This window comes from Acipenser ruthenus, chromosome 15, assembly GCF_902713425.1.
Source record: "Acipenser ruthenus chromosome 15, fAciRut3.2 maternal haplotype, whole genome shotgun sequence".
NCBI classification, from domain to species: domain Eukaryota; kingdom Metazoa; phylum Chordata; class Actinopteri; order Acipenseriformes; family Acipenseridae; genus Acipenser; species Acipenser ruthenus.
Window position 1 is genome coordinate 4124987 of NC_081203.1, and position 23278 is coordinate 4148264.

Consider the following 23278-nt stretch of genomic DNA (forward strand, 5'->3'; position numbering starts at 1 on the left):
TACTAAATAGCCTGTTGGCTTTTGTTTCATAATAATTTAGGGCCTATTAAAATACATAATATTCAAGTATTGCATTATATTACAATCACAAAAAAAAATTAAACCAGTCTTGGCTGTAACAAATGGTATGAACATTTTATATGGTATAGTTCTAATTTTGAAATACCTCAAATTGCCAGTAAAAAAAAAATGTTATAGCCTACGATTATTTTTTGTAAAAAAATATATATATTATTTTAAGTGGCACTCTCAAATGATATACCCGCTTTCACTTCACTCCCTTGAAAGGGAAACATAATTTAAACGTCTGGGCTATTGTTTTAATTAGCGAGACGCCTAAATCATTGGCTTGAATATACAGATTTGAACATTTGAATGAGGGCATAATTATCTCATTAGAGCGAGTACTGGGGGTCTCAAGGGAGCTGGCGCTGCTATAATGGAGAGGACTTTGACTCCTTGAAGTATTTGGGGGGGGGGGGGCGTTCTTAACCTCATTTAGGCAACGAGGTCGCGGTGTCAGTCTGGGTCACACCCTTTGAAACGAAATTGGTAAAGCAAGGCTGAAGAAAGATGTCTCGAGTCACAAAACAACAGCTTCCAAAGGCTTTGCTAATTCTCATTTGTTGATAGAAGCCCTTGAGAGGGAAAGTTAAAGAGAGAAAAGAAAAAAAAAGTTTAGCTAAACTTTATTGACACCGCTTAGGGGTGGGGGAAAATTGCATAACTTTTTTTTTTCGTGGTGTGGGGGTGTGGAAACTGTTTTACAGATTTTTTTTTCTAAACAAGACGTCAGCGAAAGGCGGAAAAGAAGTTTGAAAAAATATATATTCTGGGAACTTTACATCAACTGTGAAAATCGGAAATAAAGATTCTGATTTTGTTTTGGGTAGGAGGGATGGACAGTGTATTTTGTAAAAAAACAGGGTGCCCCTATACTACTACAGCCACTATGGACTCCTTAGACGGCGGTCAAAACAGGAATAAATTTAGCGTCAGTCACCTTCTGGACCTGGAAGAGGTGACCGGGGTGAATGGAATAAGAGAGCCCGTCGGAGGGATGAGGGAAGTCGGGAAGGGGCTGCAGGAACAGTCCGGGTTAAGCAGTGGGAGTGAGACAGCCTTGCAGGACAGTAAGTAAAATGAAAGAATCAATGTTGATTGTTAGAGCAGCACCGCGTGTTAATATTTATGTAGATGACAGCTTGGATTCCTTATAACATTGCGCATCAAACGGATGTCTAGTGCTATAGTTCTAAACGGCGTTTATACCGATATAATCTTCTGTTAAACTCTATTTGAGGTATTGAGATGGTGTGGTTCTGCAGTTATAAAGACAAGCACTTTATTGAAAGTGGTCCTCTTGTCATTGCGGAAAGGTAGCATACATGTAGTGATGGGACATCGCTGTAAAGACGACCTTGCTCTCATTACGCCGGTTCACTTTAAAATACAATTATAAAAATATTTGTCACTATCGGGCTCTGTATAACTTCTAGCATTTCAAGCAGTTTTCTCCACTTAAATATTTAACTCTAGATGTGCTAGACAGAACAACAGTAATAAACCAGATTAGGGAATGCGGGTACATAGTTTGTGTTAAATTCATTAAAAAATATTAAATACAAACTTGGTATAATTGCCATATTTCAACTTGCGCAAAGCCTGTATCAATGCACCACGAATCTATATATAAATACATTCGCACGTGCAAACACACAGGCAGTACGTTTAAACTCAGCACAACGCGGTTTTATGAAGGGACAACAAGTTTGTGTTTACTGTATCACAGATATGCAGGGTCTTTTTTTTCTAAATAAGACATTAAACTGTTGTCAATTAAAATGTGTAGTGAAAAAAAATCTCTTTATTAAAAGATCTAAGTAGCATGAAAAGTTATTTCAGCAGCTATAGGCTAGTAGAAGCCATGGTCAGGTAATACCTAAAAGGCTGTACATTTTTGGCAGGATAGTATATATTCCTGGTAATAAACATGCCATTGATATCATTTATTGTTTTGATTAAAAATAAAACAGTTGCATAACAAAACCATATAACAAATGCTGGTATACAGGACAATGCACGAACATTACAATAATAATAATAATAATAATAATAATAATAATAATAATAATAATAATAATAATAATAATAATAATAATTTCATATAGCACCACAAATACAACAGATAATAAATCGTGTTTAATTTATAGTATTTCAATTGCCAGTAGTATAGGTATCTTTTATTCTTTGGCTAAACAGATTTGTATAGGCATTTCGATGCTTTTGTCCATGGTTAGCTCCGGTTATTCCCCAAAATCGCCAGTTCATAAAAGTAGGTTACCTGCCTGTACATCCAACACGGGAAGGAGGCGTTTTTCAGCCCTAGAAATAGTCCGCTCCCTTTTTAAGGCCTGTATGTCTGTTGACTGCATTTCGACGTGGTTTATATTTTGTAAATATCTGTATTCTTGAAATGTAGGCCAGACCGATCCTTGGAATCTCTCCTGTACGCACTTGGAAACGATATTATTCACCGTTGAGTGTTTTTCTATATATATATATATATATATATATATATATATATATATATATATATATATATATATATATATATATATATATATATATATATATATATATAAATAAAACTTATTTAAACTTACTTCTACTGTAGGCTAATCAAATGTAAAATGTGTAACTTTTTTGTGAGTTTGCGAGGATTTTATTTGTAACAGAACGTCGTAACTTTGTGCAACTTACTCCCACTCGCATGATTTTTAAATGGTATTTCATGTTGAAATACATTCCTTACATAATGAAGATTAATGATGAATTATCATTTATAATCCGTCATCCACGTGACTCTCTAATAATTTTCTCGCGCAGTGAATTAGCATTTGTGTTCTGAATTAAAAAAATAAAAAAAAATGTTTAATCTTTTTTGTCGCATTCTCATTTTTCTCCCCAAAATATTGCAAAATGTGAATTTAGGAGTGCGCAATTTGGCATTGTGATTAGTTTACCTCTTGCGTGCCACTGAGTTGTGGGTTTTTAGCAAGACACTGAATGTGCTACTACAGTATTATAAAGTAGCCTAGCCATACTAATCTAAAACAGTAAAGGTGGTGGCTGTAACTTTGAATGGTCGTTTCGCCACATAATAAGGTGCTGGTTTCAGAACTGGATTTGGGATTAGCCTTATGTTTTGCACGCTTTTATTTTTGGTATAGGTCTCGGTGACCAAAAGGAACAGTTTTAAACATGATCCTGTGTGTGCAACACAGGGGGGTGTTTGTAGTTTAGCTGACAATACTACTGTATTCGTCTAAAAGGCGTTGCTGTAAACCTGCACTATGAATCTACATTTTAAGACGTAAATCTGTTGCAGCAGATTTATAAAAACATTTTATTAATGTACTTTGTACTGTGTTTATTTTGGTCGCACCTGTGTGTTTGTGTGCATGTCCAAATTAAAATCAATACGGTTACATAGGATACTTAAACAATTGGTTTTACAGTGTACCCAAACTGAACTAAACAAGATGCACGTGTAGTGTCGTATAGCTACAGGTCAGCTGTATTTAAACTGTCTAATAATTACCCGTACCAAAGAGTTATATTGCATTGCCACATCTGCAAAGTCTTCTGAAGACAACGTTTACAGTGAAAGTCGTAATTACGCATGGCTTTTCATGTTGTCAGGTTTCCAAGTTGATTGCTGTCTAGAATAGCGTTTCAGACTGAAGGTGAATCTCGAATCTTTCAAAGCGAGGGGACACCGGACTACAGCAGAAAGGGTTACTCGTGCGTACTGTACAGGATCCACAGGTCTCACGACAAAGAGTCAACAGTTTGTAATATCCGAGAAGACAACCGCTGCGAAGCCACTTCCCCTTCCAACAACTCCGTCTGGATCCTGGAGCGATTGTTGTGATTTTCCGCCGTATCTGTTCATTCGTGAACCGTTCATTTATTTAGCTGAGGATTTATTTATTATTGCTGGAACTAAGGTCGGTATTGACAGTAAGTACAGGAAACGATTCTGTTGACATTGCCTGCTCCGATTATAATGAGCCTGAATATTCTCGAGGAAAAAAAATCCTACTGAATTATTATTAATATTATTTTAAAGTTTGTGCATTGTCATATATACCAGCACTGGTTATATGGTAGCCCTATGCAAATATGCAAAACAATAAATTACATCAATGGCTATAGCTGTTAGGCCCACACTTGAACTAAACTCACTTTTTGTGCTGCACATGGTGTCAGGTAGGGTCCTGTCCGGGAGTAAGGACAATTAGGGATTTGTCCTGATAGAAAACAAATATTGACACAGATGTTAAGTAGCTATTAGACATGCTGTACGACGTAACCTCAGAGCTAGCATACCTGAAGCCTGCGGTGATATATTTCAACATAAAAAAACTGTCCCAAAAGAATTTCCCAGCAGCAAAATCTTCTTAATAGCTCTGAAAATATACTGTGTTTTACTCTCTGGGGTTCCACCACTGTTATTATGCTATTATGAAACTCTCGAGGCATATAATAATAATAATAATAATAATAATAATAATAATAATAATAATAATAATAATAATAATAATAATAATAATAATAATAATAAATCAAGGCTGTTATCAATTCTTAAGGGTATTCAAAGTCATGAATATAGAGCATTCAATTGGTAATGTGGGGATGGCGTGCGTCTGTGAAAGGTGAAAGGTGAAAGGCTAGGAGCAGTGCAGAGAGGTGTGTCAGTTAACAGCACAGGTGTGGCAGAGGGGTCTGGCACAGTGATGAGTGATCAGTTCCTTGAAAAGTTTGCTTCGGCATTACTGAAGAATGCTCGGTTTTTCCACAGTGCATAGTAAAAGGGTAATCATAGGGTACACCAGTACTACACACTGGGGTCAATCGCTGGGTAAAATGTGACCAATGTTGTGATCTGAATGGTGCAAGGTTGACTACAAAGGAGACTGAAGACCCTAGAGCTAGCCAGAGAACAGAAGCAACTTAAGATTTATACAACAATTCGAAATGAAGGGAAATTGTTCTCAAAGCATGTTCATTCCAATGCCTCTGTTTTTCATTATCTACTTGGCTTATTAATAAGAATGTGTGCATTCTGGGTGAGATTCCTGCATGCACTTTAAATAGAAGGCTAAGACATTTTACATGCATTCCAAGTGTGGATTGCCAATTACATCACAGAACTCAGGGGCTAAAGATGAATGCTATAGAGTTCAGCAACCTTGTCCTTATAATCAGTTATTGTGCTTAGGTAGTTCCCCTGTCAGCCAGAAAATGCATGGATACACTGGAATAAACTGAACAGGCTTAACTTCATTAGCCAGCTCATTTATCTTGCTATGCCACTATAAGTTTCCTATGCAGTTTCATTTCCTGTGTGCAGCAAATAAAAGGATCCCACCTGCCCCCACATAGAGAGTGTTACACAAACACAAGGTGGTACATCCAGCAAACTCTACAGCTTACATTTTCAAAAGGTCCAGGGAAAAACAAAAAAGTTTGTTTTATCTAAATAACGCGTGCGCCTTTTGGGAGACTCGCCTCACTGCAGCGAAATACACAAATATTCTTCTATTGACTTTTTTTATCTGCCAAATGGCAGGCAAGATATTACTATAGAGGGCAATGCTTCGTCTTTCAGATCTCAGTAGATAGGATGGAGAGATCACAAGGAAGTTAGCTTGAATGACAAACTCCAGTACACAGCAGGACTCAGTGACCCCGTAAGATTACAGTAGAACCTCAACCACATCGGGTATGGGGTATGTTATTATTGAAGCACCAAAGTAACACAAACGTTTACAATCTTAACCTGGCGAATATGAATACAAAACAGAGTTGTCTCTTACAACAGTTTGCCATAATTAAAACACAGCACAGTATAATAAAGCATAGTGAAGCATAGATAAGCATTGTAAAGAATAGCGAGGTATGGTAAAGCATAACCATGGCAAAACTACGGTACAGTAAATGCGTATAGCCATGGGAAAAGCATACAGTGCAAACTTGCATAAGGGGTGTTTAACTGATAATTACCTGCGCCATGTCTTCATGTCTTTTAGCCAGTCTTACAGTTTCAAGCGTCGTCTACCACAAATTTTAACTATAGATTATAGAAAACAAACCTTTTGGCTAAAATAACTTTCACGTGTGTTAATTTTTACACTTGTTTTAAAATGTTAAAACAAAATGTTAAATATGATTTTATGTTGTTTTTTTAATCTCACCTTTTTGGTTAACCGGCATAAGGTACACTAAAACACAGATAAAAACGTGTTGTTTTTTCAAGTAAATTATTATCATAATTACGGTGCACTTGCATAGATAAAGAATGTTGCTTTGTTTTTAGTCATTTTAATATTAATACGTATTCATATTCATATTCATATTGTTGTTGTTATTATTATTGAGACTGCGTGGTTTGTGTTACAAGTGGTCATTATTAAATAAAAAGGTGCTTCGCCTCTAATTGTGTAATAACAAACTATGTAACCTTTGACTTTTCTAAATACAACTGAAAGATAAAGTGTAAATTGTTTTGTAGCGTCCCGGGATGAGTTTTGACCTCGTGACAAGCCTGATCTCCCCCAACAAGCGGCAATTAGGAACAGGCACAGAGCTTTTTATTACTGCAAAAGAATCTGCACACCCCTTCCCAAAGAACAGCATATTGCAATCATTAGAACCTGCTTGTTTTCCGCGAAGCAAACTTATTGCTTAAGAGTTAGAAAAAATATTTTGCTCAAAGTCAAATCAAATAAAATGTTATTTGAATCTGTTACATTTAAGTACATATTTTTACATTTTATTTTAATTGAAAAAAATTAATAGTTTTTACTTGAGAACTTTTTGCAAATACTTAAAAATTATGCACTAAACGAAAATAATTATAACCTTTTACTAGATCGCTTTTCTTTGCACATTATTTTCTAAACTTCACCTGCCCAGTTGTCATCGACAGCATCATATAGGACTATTTATTTTTCAGCTGTTTTCTATTTCATCAAGAGGAAGATAAAACAAGCTTCACTTTATTTATTTTTTTTTATTTTTTTTTTTTAACAATGCTTAGCCTACCTTATTTCATAATTTCCTATACTTATTTTGTACCAAACAAAAAAAATATTGTTAACATTTTCCGGTATACCTTGTAAAAGTGCTCCTCAAAATGCCAAGATTCTTACCATCTGTTTTAATTTTGCATTAAAACAATGTAAAACGTGTCCAGGTTTTATGCAAAGATTATATAATTCTTACGAGAAACAGGTAACCAGTAGTTTACTTTATAGATGTACCCTTTGCACCGAGTCAATGTAATCTAGACGCAGTGTAACAATAAACAAACTAGGCCTTTCCCTTTAGCAGGTTATCAATTTAAACCGACCAGAACTGCGAAACTAAAATAAAGTAAATGATTGGAAGTGGTAGGCCTAAGGGGCCAGCAGTATTTGTAGGCTGTAGGTTGGCTGTTTTAAAATAAACAATTTTTCATCGGAGTAATTAGTTAACTTTAACAACAAACGTCAATTGTGATTATGAAACAGAAGCAAAAGGTGTAAATGATTTTTTTTAATACATAATAGCGCACGTAATACTACGTCTGCTGCTTACTAATAACAATATTAATATAAGTAGATAAGTAGCATAGCTTCAGCGTTTTGATTTAATGTATCAAATAAAACATTTAGTAACACAACTAAGTTAAACGTTTGACTAACGTTTTGAAACACATTGCAATTTAGTGATTTATTGTAAAAAAAAAAAAAGAAAAAGAAAAAAATGCACCACAGCTATAATAATAATAATAATAGGAAGAAGAAGAAGAAAGTATTATATATAGTAAATATGAACTGGAGAGGAGGGCTAGAGTAGACCCGAGGGAAGACTATTGTTACCGACAGGGGGCTATAATTTTCGAAGCAGCAGTAGGTAGTACATATTTAATATATGATTATGAATCAGTCAAGAAAATAAGTGAGGCAAGCTTGGATAGTAAAGACCACTCTATAGGCTATATTTTGTTTAAATATAGCTGACACAGTATACCTCAATACATATTGACTTATGTTGTTTAAATATAGCTGATACAGCATACGTAAGTAAATAAATAACATAAATAAATAACAGCAGATGTTGTTGAAATTCGTATCTTATAGTTAGCCAACTTTTTCTCCATTTCAGTCTGGTTTGCTGACTGCTGCATAATCCAGTTTATATCCTGCCCGTCATATTTGTTTTCGTCGAGTTGAATTTTTTTGAAATGGGACTGACAGTGATGTGAACCAATCACATACAGATGGAGACAATTGCCCTCCTGGTTATACCTGTGCATTACTGACGTTGTAAACCCAGAAACCAACCATACGTAGTGGCAGTTTATTGATCTTAGTGATTGATATAACGATGTTTTGCAGAGTGACAATTTAAAAAGTTAACTTGAGTTAAGCCAGCCCCGTGCTAAATGATTGGCACAGGTGTCAATTAATCAAACAGGTGCCTGCTGTTACAATACAATGCGCACGCGCTAAGATAATTGGAATATTAAAATAAGGACCAGCAATATCAAACATCTGTTAATGGATACATTTTGTTTAGAATTTTTTTTTAATTTAATTTAATTTTTAATTTGGCTTAATTTTCACGTTTCTGATGTTTAGGTAAACGCTGCAAACGTAATATGAAATGGATAACCATATTGTAATCGTATTTCAATGACTGGAATGCAAGCAAGTTACATCTATCTAAATACAATAGCTTTAATATGACACCTGCCTATTGGTCTTATACGAAGTCTACTATTGAAGTGTACGTCGTTTGTTTGTGTCATACTGTACAATAGGCCTATATAAAGCTGCCTTTGGTTTAACTTATAAAGTTAATTTTTACAAATATGCCTAAGTTTAGCAACAAGTCCCATTCGGCATTTTAACACTGGATAAAACTGGCTTCTCTGGATATCAATGTCATCGAGCAGAAGTAATGTAAACGATACAAAGGAATCATTTCGAATTATATTTTTGGTCAGTATTGTGTTCTGCAACGAAAAAACAACTACTCTGTTTTTATTTGAATGGTGTACAAATGATATATGTTACATTAAGTTTGTTAACGTGAAACTGGCGTTTTTATAGTCTACGCGGGGATATTCTGTATAATACGTGCGTTAAGTTTGAATGCAGGTCTCTGTGTGTGTGTGTACGTCGCTCTCGCTGAGAAGGCTGCGGCTGAGCCAGGCGCCAGCTGCTCACGCTGAACCAGATGTGTGGAGGCGCCATCCCGCCAGCCGCTCAATCAGTGCGCCTGCAGCTCTCACACGCAAGGAAACTCCCGTCTGTAATGCGAAAGCATTCACAGCACAAGCGTGCTTCGCAGGACTCATTTAAGGGCAGTCTGACAAATTTGCTAATTACAGGTATAGGAAATACCAATTACGCAATTTAGCCCTCAATATACTTAGGAACAGTTGATACGTTGTTGTGTTTTATGGGATTGGTAACGCATTTATTTTGTGCTTTTGTCTTCTGGTTTTCATTTAATCTGAGCTCTTAATTACTTAACTAAGCTCTTAATTGAACTCATAATTAGCTTAATTGGGCCTTTTTAATTGATTTCAGCTCTTAAACAGTTGGAGAGTTCAACTTAACTATAAAATGTTATGAATAACTTGAAATCCGCAACTTTTTAGGAGCGTCGAACAATTAAAAATGCTAATTAAGCTAATTATTAGTTCAATGAGTTAAGTAATTGAGAGCTCAGTTGGGTTGAAAACCACTGCCCTGGGGTATATAGACTGACATGCTGGCACTATGTACAGTATGTATGCCTTCTTTGACCTAGGTAATGACAGCAATCCTCAAACACTACTGCACACAAGTGACACTTACCTTGAGAGGAAGCTAGTGTGGGAGAGTAGGGAACTCACACACCCAAGTCACTTTGCAGGATTACATTTTAATGAGGGCACTGTAATCCTCAAGGCAGGTTTAAAGAGGTACCAGATAACAAAGCAAACTAAAACTGTGATATTTTTGCCAATGTTAGTTGTTTTAGCATCAGTATCAATCTCACAATATTAAGCATTGCAGTGCTGTGAAAACTGAATCCATGTCTGTGTCTGCCTGTGGTTGGCCACGGTCTTGTAACATGTGCTAGCTTAAGAAGTGCAGGGTCCCTACAAGCAAGTGGATTCAATGAGAACATACAGACACTGGCTCTGGCAGTAAAGGCACTAGCCCTCTGGAACATGTGGTTGACTGTCACCATAGAACTGGGAAATGACCCAGGACAAATAGAAGCAATTGTGCTTGAATCCGCCTCCAAGGCAAATATGGTCAAGAAGAAATGTAATCTCCTGCTGGTTATCTGCATTGTTCCAAAGATGTTGGAGACCATGCAGCACTGGCGCGCCATGCCTTAGTTCACCTTCCCAGACTGATTTCAACACCGCTGGGAGCTGCAGCCGATGCTTTTTCCTTAATCACTGCAGAGCAAAGCCACAGGAGAAGGGAAGAGGGGGGGGGGGGCAACACTTCTGCAAGTAAATGCATTGAACACTGGGACCGGGCAGAAGAAGACTATATCAGTGCTGACAGACGCATGAGGTGTTTGATGCTCTCTGAGGTGTTTCATTTGCAGTGTTTTCAGGAGCAACAGGATTACAGCACCCAAGGGAGCAATCAGCTTCACTCTTATTAAATGCAGTGTTTTACAATCGGAAGCGTTGAATAAAACCTAGATCTTCGGCTCTTTATTAACCTATTGTAAGCAGCTACAGTGGCGTTTCCGGGAGGGAACGGACAGTACAATACACAGAAGAGAATTCATACTAGAGGTCTATAGCACAAAGGAGAATTCCCTTTCAGAATCTTAAAAATACAATTGCCATTCCGTTTTAATACCAATGTTCTCTGATAGAGCCTTTAGCAGGAATATTGGCAGACCCCAACATTACCAGCAACGACAATCTGAGACAATGCAAGTACTGCACAGTGGACCTGGTACAGTGGCACAATGGTACCGATGTGGCTCCTTCTATTGCAGAACATTACCAGTGGTTCCTACCAATGTAGCTGCATCTATGCAACCAATTCCCCAAAGTGCAACCAATGACCCTCTAAGAGCAGCAATGGTAAAACCCTTTACCCTATGTTGTTGACTGTTGTCGACATTTAGTCAGTGTTATTATTGCATGGGCTAATTGTTGAGTCACAGAATGTCTTGTGTTTACATATTTGTAAAAGTGTCAATAGGTTGTCACAGGGACAGCTGTGTCAACAGCATCAATGCTGACATCTGATACACAGTGTAAGTTTCATGAGCACTCAAGCAACGTTAGCAATTCTAATATAACTGTCATTTTGTATGTGCACCATAGTTCCACCAAACCCAGGGTACTGCCGCCCATGTATGTGTGATATTTCATTTTACGGTCGGTGTGTTTTACTGCACTTTAGCGTGTGAGCGGAGAGACATTTCAGAATCCACGGGAGCCAATGGGAATCCCATGTGTTTCACTGCTCTTTGAGGAAAGCTATTAAGGTTTAGTGTTTGCTAAGGAAAGGAGTATTATTATACCTGGGGAGACTTGTTAGTCAGGGTACTTAAGGCAACAATAAATTAGATGACTACAGATCCTACAGGGAAGGGCAGTACTGGATGCTGTACTGGGGTACTTTACTTGACTTTTTAAAATAGTTCTATAGTTTACAATTGAGTGTTTAATGTAATGGAAGAATACATCGTTCATTGTGCAAATTGTGAAACATTAAACACACAGGTATAATGGACTTTATATTTCTCTCTATACATTCTGCCTGTATATATATATATATATATATATATATATATATATATATATATATATATATATATATATATATATATATATAAAACCCATTATTTTAATTAGCTACAGATAGTCTAGTCATTGATGAGTATCCTGTTGGATCCTGGTTCTCCTTGGATATATAACTGTTTTTTTGAATTCTCTATACTGCACATATCTATTCAAAGATTGAAGCTCAGCATTGTAAGATGTAAAGTGTAGTGATTGACTGTTTGTCCTAGGATCTTGCCTTCTGGACCGTTAGGAGCCGCCCTGGTTTGAGGTGCAACCTCCAGCGTCGGTCAGAGGTCACCAAGGCCGGGTGATGGAGGACCACCGACCCCCAAAAAGGAGATATAGTTGCAAAGGAGGGAGGTGGAGGAGAAAGGCTTGCAGAACAAGTACTGGAAGGCTGAGGAACCAATAGGATTAGCATAGCAAGCTGAGCCTCCGTCCTTAGAACTACGAAAAGCCTCTCTCTCTCTCTCTCTCTCTCTCTCTCTCTATATATATATAAATATATATATAAAACACAGAGCTACAGTTCATAGTAAGTATGTTACTATGCAAACAGATGGAGTAATCCATTGTGCTTGCTGAGTGTTCCTTTGATACTGGGAGCGATGTGGCTGTTGTGGTTTACCAATAGGAATTTACACAAAAACAAACAGTATCATTTAGAAATTCAAATCGCTTTGTTGTTTAAATACAATGGTGAGAACGCATGTGCTCAGAGCTCCTTAGCCAGAGCCTTGTTCAGGGTTCTGTTATTATGTTATTTTTTTGTAGTGCATTTGCCAGCAGCATTATAAGGGACTTTTTGGCTTGCAAGCCCAAAGTGTTTTGTTGCTCTAATTGGAAGTTGTTTTTTTTTAAATAGCCTGGAGGGAAACTGGCTACAGAATAGGCTTTCAAAGCAATAACTCTGTGCGGAGCCGCGGCCCTTCAAAACTGCAATGGGAATCAGCTGTTTATTTTTTATGAAATAGTGTACAGTGTTCACACAGCCCACAAGTTAAACACTTCCAAGCCAAGCAGGTCCTTTTATTAATTTATTCTGATATATAAAAAAAATATGTTTTTTTTTTTTATTTATTCCCAGCTGATTTTATTAACTCCTGGAAAAGGGTTGTCTTTGTTTAAATCCTCAGTTCAAAAGTATTTAAATGACATGTCTAAATATATTTCATGTGAGGCTGAAATGGGCCGTGTGGTTAAATATAGCTGCTTTCTTTGCATCTGGGAGGCTGTGGGTGTTTCTGTAGCCAAGCCTGACTCATTAGACCAAATTGGGATCACTGGAGGATAGGGAAGGTTAAAGTGAGTTGGTAATACAAGAAAATGAATGAGATGTGGGGGTCTTAGCTGCTCAGACCTGAACCTAGTGCCTTTCTCTTTTCTCCATGCTGGTCTACACCTTTTACAGCCCCTTATAGCCATAGTAAAAGCACAGTGAATGCATGGTAAAGCATAGCTAAGCATTGTAAAGACTAGCAAGGTATGGTAAAGCATATTAACAAACATGACAAACCAGGGCAAACTATGATAAATGCATGGTATGAACATGGGAACAGCATAGGAAAACTGTATATAGACCATGCAAAAATACCATGATAAACATTTATAAGGGCTCCCCTTTGTAACATATTCTGTTCCTTCAGCATTACTAAAACTGGGGGAGAAATCAGAGTAACTTTCTTTTATAAAAAAAAGAAAACAAATTCTTGTTAATTTTGGACCGATACGTATTGTCGTTGAATGTGATTGTGTATCTAATATACAGGCTGTTCAGACATATCATATATTATTCCGATTAGGATGTTAAATTGTGTGGCCACACCCCATTGACCATGTGATCCACACATCAAAATGATCTGAAAAAGTCTGCTTATAGACATTTCACATCTGAAAGAACGACCAGTAATATTTACAAATAAGCCTATGGTGCCAGTAATGGGGCACCCTGTATATACTATAGGAAGTGACAAGATAGCCATAAGAGTCGCACACAGACGCAGCCCTGACTATACTGTACTGCAGGGTGGTTACTGACATACACTCTTTGAATTGCTACACAGATGTAGCCGCTAGCTCATTTGCATTGAGTTTGGTGTGAGCACTTCAGTTTCAATCAGGAGATATCAAAGAAAAATACACACTCTTCTCACTCCCAGACCTGAGCAGAAACCAAAAGCTAGGCTTCAATTTGGTTCTGTTTATTTATTTAGTTGCGGTTTTCAGATGGATAAATTGATCATACTAAGCTTTAGACTTCCTCTATTCATTTATCATGTGTACCAGGAATATGCTTTGAACATTGACCACATAGAAAATTGTCGAGTGCTTGAAAAATACATCCCTAGGTATTCGGCATGTTAGGAGTTAACTCTCTTTGAAATTCAAACAGCAAGGCTCCCCTCCCCTTTTTGAAATCACATGTGTTAACGGTTTTGTTCATCACACAGCCGTCAGAACCTGTCACAGGAGTCTACTTTGAAGAGCTTCAGAAGCCCTTATTTACAGCTAATTGGTAAGATGTCTAATGCCCACATTATGTATTGCTAACAGACAGCACAGCATGAATAGGACACAGCCTCAGATTGTGTTCCTGGCCTGTATCATCATCACGCTGAATCACAGTAATTCAGAATGCACACTTGGTGTGGAGTTTCCTTTTTCAAATAAGTCACAGTTTTCCATAAGCCATGTTTATTTACCAGCCTAGCAACACACATGGGTAATTACAGTATAATTACGCTGTGTGGTGTTCGGTTCAGCCTCCTATTTTTGTCAAGTATTTTTGACTAAAGGTGTTTTTATTACATATCACAATGGTAAACATTGTGTACCATGGTCATTTTACACCTTGTTTTAATACACTTGGCTGTGGTCAACCACACTTTACAGGTTGTTACCATGGTAATCTACAGTATGTGTTTGTATCGAAGGCAGTGAAATACTGTATTGTCATTTCAGAGATTTTACAAAATCTATCTATCTATCTGTGTATGGGAAAGGGGTCAAATGACTCCCATGGTAAGCCTGAAAAGTAAAATGATACCACTAAGACTTCTAATAATAGCTAAGGGGTGTTGGTTAGCAGGTGGTTAGAACGAATATAGAAAGGTGTAATGTGTAGAGTGCCCAGCAGGTGGGTGTAAAGAGTAAAGTATATAGGAGGGTGCCAGGCATGTGAAACAATGCCAACATTGGTTGGTTAATAAAACTACACTTTCACAGGAAAGCAGCTTTTATGGAGAAAGGCGAATGTTGGACATTCAATTATTTTTATGTCAGCTCCATCTATATGCATGCCACTGCCTTAAAAAACTGCCCGTATTTTGTATATTTTGGTCAAAGGCAACTCCATTCTAGTCAGTACGAGATGGTACAGTACGTGCAGTGCCATGAGGTCTTGACTATAAAACACTTTATAAGGAAATAAAATGCAACTACTACAAATACTAATAATTACGGCACTATTATTAACATGTGCTAAACCTGGCCTACATATTGTATAAGCAAATAAACTGTGTGAGTGTGCGCTGGCAAACACAGACTTATGCCCTTTAAACAATGCAATCATTTCGCCGAGCCCAAAACCAACCCACTGATTAATGCTTGGCAAAACGAACACCTTTAAGAGTAACTATTAAAGGGGATTTTCTTTTAAAGGCAGGACCGATTTGGCTTGGATAGTCAAAACAATAATCTGCAATAGCTAATTCGCTTTTATAGCAGGGTGTCTCTGTTCTGTCTTATCTGTATATATTAATATGATTGAGATTTTTCACAGCTGAGCCCTAAATATTAACCAGGGCTGTGTTGCTGCCTTGGGTTTCAACCCAAGTGAAATGAGAAGGTGGTTTAACCTGAGCACCCAGTGCACATTAGTCCAGGAAGTGATTCACTCAAGAAACACAAAAAAACGACATTAGTTAACTGTGATGTTCCCGTGCCGTACCATGAATATGAATACTGAATGTCAGGGAGCGCTCAGGTCAGGATTGAGCTGTGCTTACAGGACAGCACTGTGTCCGACTGCACCCAGTGCCGCTTCCCCCTAGTCTCTCACATGCACTACATTCACAAACACCATGTTTTAAAAGACCTATTAGCAGTCATTATTAGGACACCCCACTCCCTTCTCTCTCTCTCTCTCTCTGTATGTTCTACAGACTTCAAGAGCCAAAACCCACACATCATAAAGCTTTCAGACAGATGCCAAATACTATTAGGCATGTGGCTATCTGCTCCACTTACAGAGACTGGGCCTGTGTCCAGAGCAATGAAGTAATCAATCAAACATGGGGCTCGGAACAGAAAGGGCTCAGCGGAGCTGCTAGCAGATTAGCCGTGTTGGTTTACAGGCTCTGCTCTAGCTCTGAGCAGTAGAAGTTAACATTAAAGAAAGGGCGTGCTTTCAATTGGATTTCCCTGCTACCTCTGGTGCTTGTGCTTGCCTTAAACCTTAAAGGAGGTCCATATGGCTTTAAAATAGTTGTTGCATATTTAAGAAGGTTGTAGTTGCTTAATGAATTGCCTTATAAGCCTATGTTGAAAATATCAGTCTTGTACGTATGACTATTTCTTGAAAAAGTCATCTATAACCTCTTACTGCTGCAAGTACAGCAGGCTCATGTTTTACAGAGTTCCATAATGGCGAGCAGCTTTCAAGAAGGCAGGTAGCTAGGCTAGTGTCTCCTTTCAGCTAAAACGACGATGTAAACAAAATGGACTGTTTAACCAGTTATATATATCATGCAAAATCTGAAATTCAGATTTGGAATCCAGAACTTTTATTTTGTGACATGTACTTGTTATTTTTGTTTTTCTGTTCTACTGTATCAGACACGACTGGAGGCAATAGGGTTAACGAAATTTAAAAAGAGAGACTTTTGTTTGTTTGGTTCACTAACTCAATACCCACACCCCCACCGGAGCTGCTAGTTCAAGTCCTGGTAGATTTTATAAGTCTCCTAGTGAAAGTACAGGAAGTTAATTCAGTTTGATCCCACGCTGGATTGGGGATCCATTCCCTCCAAGAAAATAAGGCGTTCCCCTTCCCAGCGTGGGAGGATATACAAGGAGGGCTCCCGTGGTGTTTGGGGTTTCTTTAATTTGACACAATTTCTCATTTGATTTATGTTTCACTGCCATGTTTATTTGGTTTGAAAACCCAATAAAGCTGCACTTTGGAGGAGGGTGAGCTGAACGAGGTATGGATAGTGACTTGGGGGCTTCGCAGTCCTGTGTGGGAAAACAACAAGAGAAATCAACCAGATATAATGAGCTGAGCTCTGACAGTCTTTGTAGTCTTTGTAGGTATTAGCAATTACATTTAAAGCCTACATTTGCTTTTGTATCCCGGGGATACAAAAGGATGTCAGGATTGTTCTGCTATTTCATTTCTCTCTGACGCTGAGTCCTCTCTGTTCTCTCTGACACTGAGTCCTCTCTGTTCTCTCTGATGCTGAGTCCTCTCCAGTCTCTCTGATGCTGAGTCCTCTCCGTTCTCTCTGACGCTGAGTCCACTCTGTTCTCTCTGACACTGAGTCCACTCTGTTCTCTCTGATGCTGACTCCTCTCCAGTCTCTCTAATGCTGAGTCCTCTCCGGTCTCTCCGACACTGAGTCCTCTCTGTTCTCTCTGACGCTGAGTTCTCTCCAGTCTCTCTGACACTGAGTCCTCTCCAGTCTCTCTGACACTGAGTCCTCTCCAGTCTCTCTGATGCAGAGTCCTCTCCAGTCTCTCTGACGCAGTCCTCTCCAGTCTCTCTGACGCTGAGTCCTCTCCAGTCTCTCTGACACTGAGTCCTCTCCAGTCTCTCTGACGCAGAGTCCTCTCCAGTCTCTCTGACGCTGAGTCCTCTCTGTTCTCTCTGACACTGAGTCCTCTCCAGTCTCTCTGACGCAGAGTCCTCTCCAGTCTCTCTGACGCAGTCCTCTCCAGTCTCTCTGACGCTGAGTCCTCTCTGTTCTTTCTGACGCTGAGTCCTCTCCGTTTTATCTGACGCTGAGTCCTCCATTCTATCTGCAGCAGAGAGTCTGAGTGCCAGCGAGAGCCTGGCAAAGAGGAAGAAGAAGCAGAGGCGGAGCCGCACCACGTTCAACAGCAGCCAGCTGCAGGCGCTGGAGAGAGTGTTTGAGAGGACGCATTACCCCGATGCCTTTGTGAGAGAGGAGCTGGCGCGCAGGGTCAACCTCAGCGAGGCCAGAGTGCAGGTGAGGTCTGTCCCCAAGAGCACTGCAGGTCACATGGTTGGGGTGAAAGGCAGGGCCGCATGGTCACATGATTAGAGTGAAGGTTTGAGGCAGGTCTGAAGGGAAGGGGCTACCCAGACTGTTTCACAAGGAGTCTGCCAGAACGTTCATTGAAATCCAAGTGAAGAAAGAGCTGCTTTGGATTTGTGATGATCGCTGCTTTTCTTAGACTGTGGAGAACAGCGACCCACACAAATCCCAGACGCTGTTTCTTACAGGGCAGCAGTGTGGAGTACAAGGCAGCAGTGTGGAGTAGTGGATAGGGCTCTGGACTCTTGACCGGAGGGTCGTGGGTTCAATCCCCAGCGGGGGACACTGCTGCTGTACTCTTGAGTAAGGTACTTTACCTAGATTGCTCCAGTAAAAACCCAACTGTATAAATGGGTAATTGTATGTAAAAAATAATGTGATATCTTGTAACAATTGTAAGTCGCCCTGGATAAGGGCGTCTGCTAAGAAATAAATAATAATAATTTACTTGCTTCGCTTGGAATGGTAAATTAGCCCGATCAACAACAATAACCCCCACCTGTGGAGAGCTTGAGTCAAATAATCGACCCTTTTTTCTTTTTCTTAATCTTTCCATCCAGTTCCATTTCTCCAACTTCAATAAGGGCCTTTGCTTAGGGTTACCATATGACTCCACGTACAGAAGGCCAGTTCAGGCTTTTCAACTCACATCGCAATGCATTCTGGTACGTTTTACCTGCCTCAGGTCCCTTTCACAGCAGGGCTGCACTTACCAGAATGCATTGCGGTGTGAGTTGAAAAGCCTGAACTGTCTCACACTGTCCTAGTGTACATGGAGTCACGTAATAACCCTGTCTGTGCTGATTGAAGGCTCACCTTGCCCTGTTCCTGCAGGTCTGGTTCCAGAACAGAAGAGCGAAGTTCCGTCGCAATGAGAGGGCGGTCCTTGCTAGTCGCTCAGCCAACCTCCTCAAATCGTACAGCCAGGAAGTGGTGATGGAGCAGCCGGTGGCCCCACGCCCTGCCCCCCTCAGCCCAGACTATCTGTCCTGGTCCTCAGCTTCAACATACAGGTACAGAGCCCTTGTGGTCGGCTCATCAAACTGTTTATTGCACCAGGGGTTGCAGAAATAGACTTGATCTAAATATGTGTTAATGCAAAAAAAAAACCTGTCTAATCCAGCCCCTCTGTAAATTGCCGTTCTGTATTATTAGGCATTGGGTCCCAACCAAGTCCCTATTGAAATGAATGGCATGATCCCCGCTACATTCCAGAACCTGCCTACTGTCTAAAATCAATGTAAATCTTACTTTGCAGTCCGGGATCATGTGAAGTTTATAATCATGTCCCGCAGGTATGGTACACACCTGCAGTTAAATACTTTTTTTCCTTACGGAGAATGTAAAATGAAAAGTACTAAAGTGTTCAAATAGTCATTTATACCTTTTTATAGGTACCTCTGTAATCCAGCACACTGTATAATCTGGCACAATTTGCCAGATTAGACAGGTTTTACTGTATAGCATAGTCTTTCCCCATAAAATACAGTGACCATTGTGGGAGGTGGAGCTTAGAACAGTAATACTCACTCGTGGCTCTTTCATTCTATTCCCAACCAGGTCCTTCATTAATTCATTATCTCGGTTCAATAGAACAATTAAAGATCTGGTCTAAACATACACCATATCAGTATTAACTATATCTTCCCATGTGCAAAGAGTAAATGATGAAGACCTATGGTGTTACTGAGTCTTGTGTGTTTCCCTCACAGCACTGTGCCTTCCTACAGTTCATCCAGCACTTCCTCCTCAGGTCATGGGGTCAGCATGGCCAATAGCATCGCCAGCCTGAGACTAAAGGCCAAGGAGTTCAGCCTGCATCAGAGCCAGGTGCCCACAGCCAACTGAGCTTCCGGGAGAGCCCAGAGCCAGGACTAGAGACTAAAAAGACTTTGCGAAAAGAACTGGACTGGGGGTCTGTGGCCATTGATCCAGGCAGAGGGGCATTTCATCCACTGGTAGCAGGCAGTTCTCTCAGTGCTTTTCTACCACACAGCATTATGACATAACCTGCAGTCACAATGGAGCTCTCTTGCAGTATTAAGACTTTTTAATTTTTTTAAATCTTAATTTTGTTGTCTGTCTGTGGCTATTGATGTAAAAATAAATGTAAAAAAATGAAGGAAATGCAAAGATATCCTGAAAGATTGATTGCTTAAGAATAATGTTTCTGGGATGTTTCGAGTTGTACTTGAATATTTTTGTGAATGGTAAGTTTCCTGGTAATAGCTGACTATAATAGCTGACAGCAATAGACAGATATTCTAAAACAATGATCTGGAGATCTGAGACGAGATTGTTTATAACCAGGTCTCTTTGGCGTCACTGTTGATCGAGTGGGTATTTCAAAATCTGTTCAATCTGGTATCCCGTGAGGACATTTAAAAACATTCACTGGGAATGAACTGTTTTTAAATGGTGCTGTATTTGGTCTGACATTAGGAATGAGAATCAGCCCATGGAAGTCCCCAAGCCCTAGTTTAGGCCAGCTGGTCTTCAAACAAGTTGATGTTGATTAAGATCCATTGCCACGTTTCCAGCTCCAAATGAAGAGCCAGGTTATCAAACAATGGGTCTCGTTTCGAATGATCCACGCTCACCTCCCCCTCGACTGATTAACAAAAACACGCTGTCACTGGTTGTCAACGCACAGGAACGCTATGAAAGCCCAGGCACTGAATCTGTGGACCACAGAGCACAATCAGCACCTAATTGTAATTGTGCTTCATGTTTGTACAATTCTGTTTCTTGTAACAAGATCTGCAGGCAGTTTTGCATGCCTGTGTCCGTCCTCCGTCCCCCCCACCCCTGTCCTATTTTTTTCTTTGTAAAATAAACGTTTGTGAAATATCGAGGAAGTAAATATTTAACTGAGCTCCACATCGTCTAGACAAGACAACAGTCCGATCAAAGCCCTTCTGCACGCCTAAACTTCCATGAAGAATAACCACATTGTACTGGCTGCTCAGCAAAGCTTCCTGGAGTTTGGATCAGAGAACAGAACCATCTGTCACCGTACTGAACAATGTGGAGCTCTGACGAGGATTCAGTTTTCCACTGTCTCAGACACTTATTTACAGGACTTGCCCGAGTGCCCGTTTTTGAACTGACAGCTATTGTGTATCGTCTCAGCCTAGTCCCTTTTGTGTGAAACTTTCTTGCTGTTCATGTAAACTATTACCCGCAGAATATACAGTGTTATGTTTTGAGTTTTGCTGGAGTGTGTAAATAAATGTAATTGGACATAGCCAGTATAGCCACTATTACAACACCCAGCCACTTGATGGCACTATAGTATGTGTATGTGCTATGCTGAACTTATTATTAAAAGTAAACGTTTTCACAATTACCCAGATAGTGCATTCTGAGTTCTGAAGGGCACGTGAACCTGGTGATGCCCATCTCTAGTAAGTACTGGTTTGCCTGGACCTCATATTGCTGTGCAAATGTACGTATTGATTGGTTTGTGATAGCCCAGCATATACATACTGGTTCACATCCGACATCCTGTAATAGGCTTGGGTTGTCTATAGTTTAGCATAGGATTCATAACAGACATAAAATGAAGACACCTGTACAAGTGATCAAATTCTTTCAAGTAAGTGGCTTTAACGCCAGACATCGAACTGAAGCTTTGCATGACAAAGTATCAAACCCCTCGGAGCAGTAACGCCATGTGACTGTAGTACAAGAACTACAATATAAAACTCCTCGCAGCAGTAACGCCATGTGACTGTAGTACAAGAACTACAATATAAAACTCCTCGGAGCAGTAACGCCATGTGACTGTAGTACAAGAACTACAACATAAAACTCCTCGGAGCAGTAACGCCATGTGACTGTAGTACAAGAACTACAATATAAAACTCCTCGGAGCAGTAACGCCATGTGACTGTAGTACAAGAACTACAATATAAAACTCCTCGGAGCAGTAACGCCATGTGACTGTAGTACAAGAACTACAATATAAAACTCCTCGCAGCAGTAACGCCATGTGACTGTACTACAAGAACTACAATCACATGGCGGTCTTATCAAGTATGTAATAGTTTAAATTATTATTATTATTATTATTATTATTATTATTATTATTATTATTATTATTATTATTTATTTCTTAGCAGACACCCTTATCCAGGGCGACTTACAATCGTAAGCAAATACATTTCAAGTGTTACAATACAGGTAATACAATAAGAGCAAGAAATACAATAACTTTTGTTCAAGCACAGTATAAGTGTGACAAACCACAATTCAATAATACAGCAGATAATAGTGATAGTTACATCAGGGTATGATTAAATAGTGATAGTTACATCAGGATGTGATTAAATACAAAGTACTGCAGGTTAAACACTTGGCAGATTACAGTATTCTGAAGTACAGGATTAAATGCAGTAAAATAGGGGCAGATAAGAGCAAAATAAAGCACATTTACATGAAGGGTGATAGTGTCCCAGGATACAAACAGAGGAGTTCTACAGGTGCTCTTTGAAGAGGTGAGTCTTAAGGAGGCGCCGGAATGTGGTCAGGGAAATTAAATCATGTATTTGAAATCGGTTTGAGTTCACAATATTGAATGTGCTTTTGTCATTAAAAAAAACACACCTCTACCCTACCACCGACCACCCAGACCGCTAGCAACCGAATATTGGCTTTCAATACTGAACGCTGCCCATGAGGCAGTGCTGGGGATCGAACCCAGGACTTCTCTGTACGGAGTTTCATTGTTGCAGTTGGCTGGTAAGCTGGAAGAAAGTCCTGGCACATAAAGGAAATATCTGTAAAACAAAATGCTGAAGCCTCTCCCTCCCCAAAAAAACCTGCGCAACCATTATTTCTATCATAACATCATACCAGATGGTCATTATGCTATACAGTTTCACATATAATAGCCGAGCGGTTCTGTGCATTGCCATGGATTATCCGGTTCATTCCATAAACAAGCGTACCGGCCAGCGATCTCCGTAATTACATACGAAGGGGAAAAAATGAGTTAACTTGCTGGGGGTCTTGGTAACGCTCCTCTCCAGTTACAGGGATGCAGTTTGTGCTCTGGAGATTGTTCATAAGCAGACCTTATTTGGGAGGGTCACGCAAGCCTTATTGAGTTACTGCAGCCCAT

General features: G+C 39.3%; 1 protein-coding gene across 1 annotated transcript; it reads left to right on the plus strand.

Annotated features, from left to right (window-relative positions):
* The first annotated feature begins 538 nt into the window (after positions 1-538).
* LOC117422713 (paired mesoderm homeobox protein 2-like) lies at positions 539-21496 on the plus strand. Its single transcript, XM_034037984.3, has 4 exons — positions 539-1133; positions 17900-18084; positions 18988-19166; positions 19866-21496. Exons 1-4 carry the CDS (start codon positions 899-901, stop codon positions 19999-20001), a joined length of 735 nt encoding a protein of 244 aa, XP_033893875.1. The 5' UTR covers positions 539-898; the 3' UTR covers positions 20002-21496.
* Positions 21497-23278: the final 1782 nt, after the last annotated feature.

What these genes read in the sequence shown, in the direction of transcription:
- LOC117422713 (XM_034037984.3), top strand. Translation starts at nt 899, where the DNA reads ATGGACAGTGTATTTTGTAAAAAAACAGGGTGCCCCTATACTACTACA. An exon ending in TCAGCGAGGCCAGAGTGCAG is followed by an intron (nt 18,085 to 18,987) that starts GTGAGGTCTGTC and finishes CTGTTCCTGCAG; the next exon opens with GTCTGGTTCCAGAACAGAAG. An exon ending in TCCTCAGCTTCAACATACAG is followed by an intron (nt 19,167 to 19,865) that starts GTACAGAGCCCT and finishes TTTCCCTCACAG; the next exon opens with CACTGTGCCTTCCTACAGTT.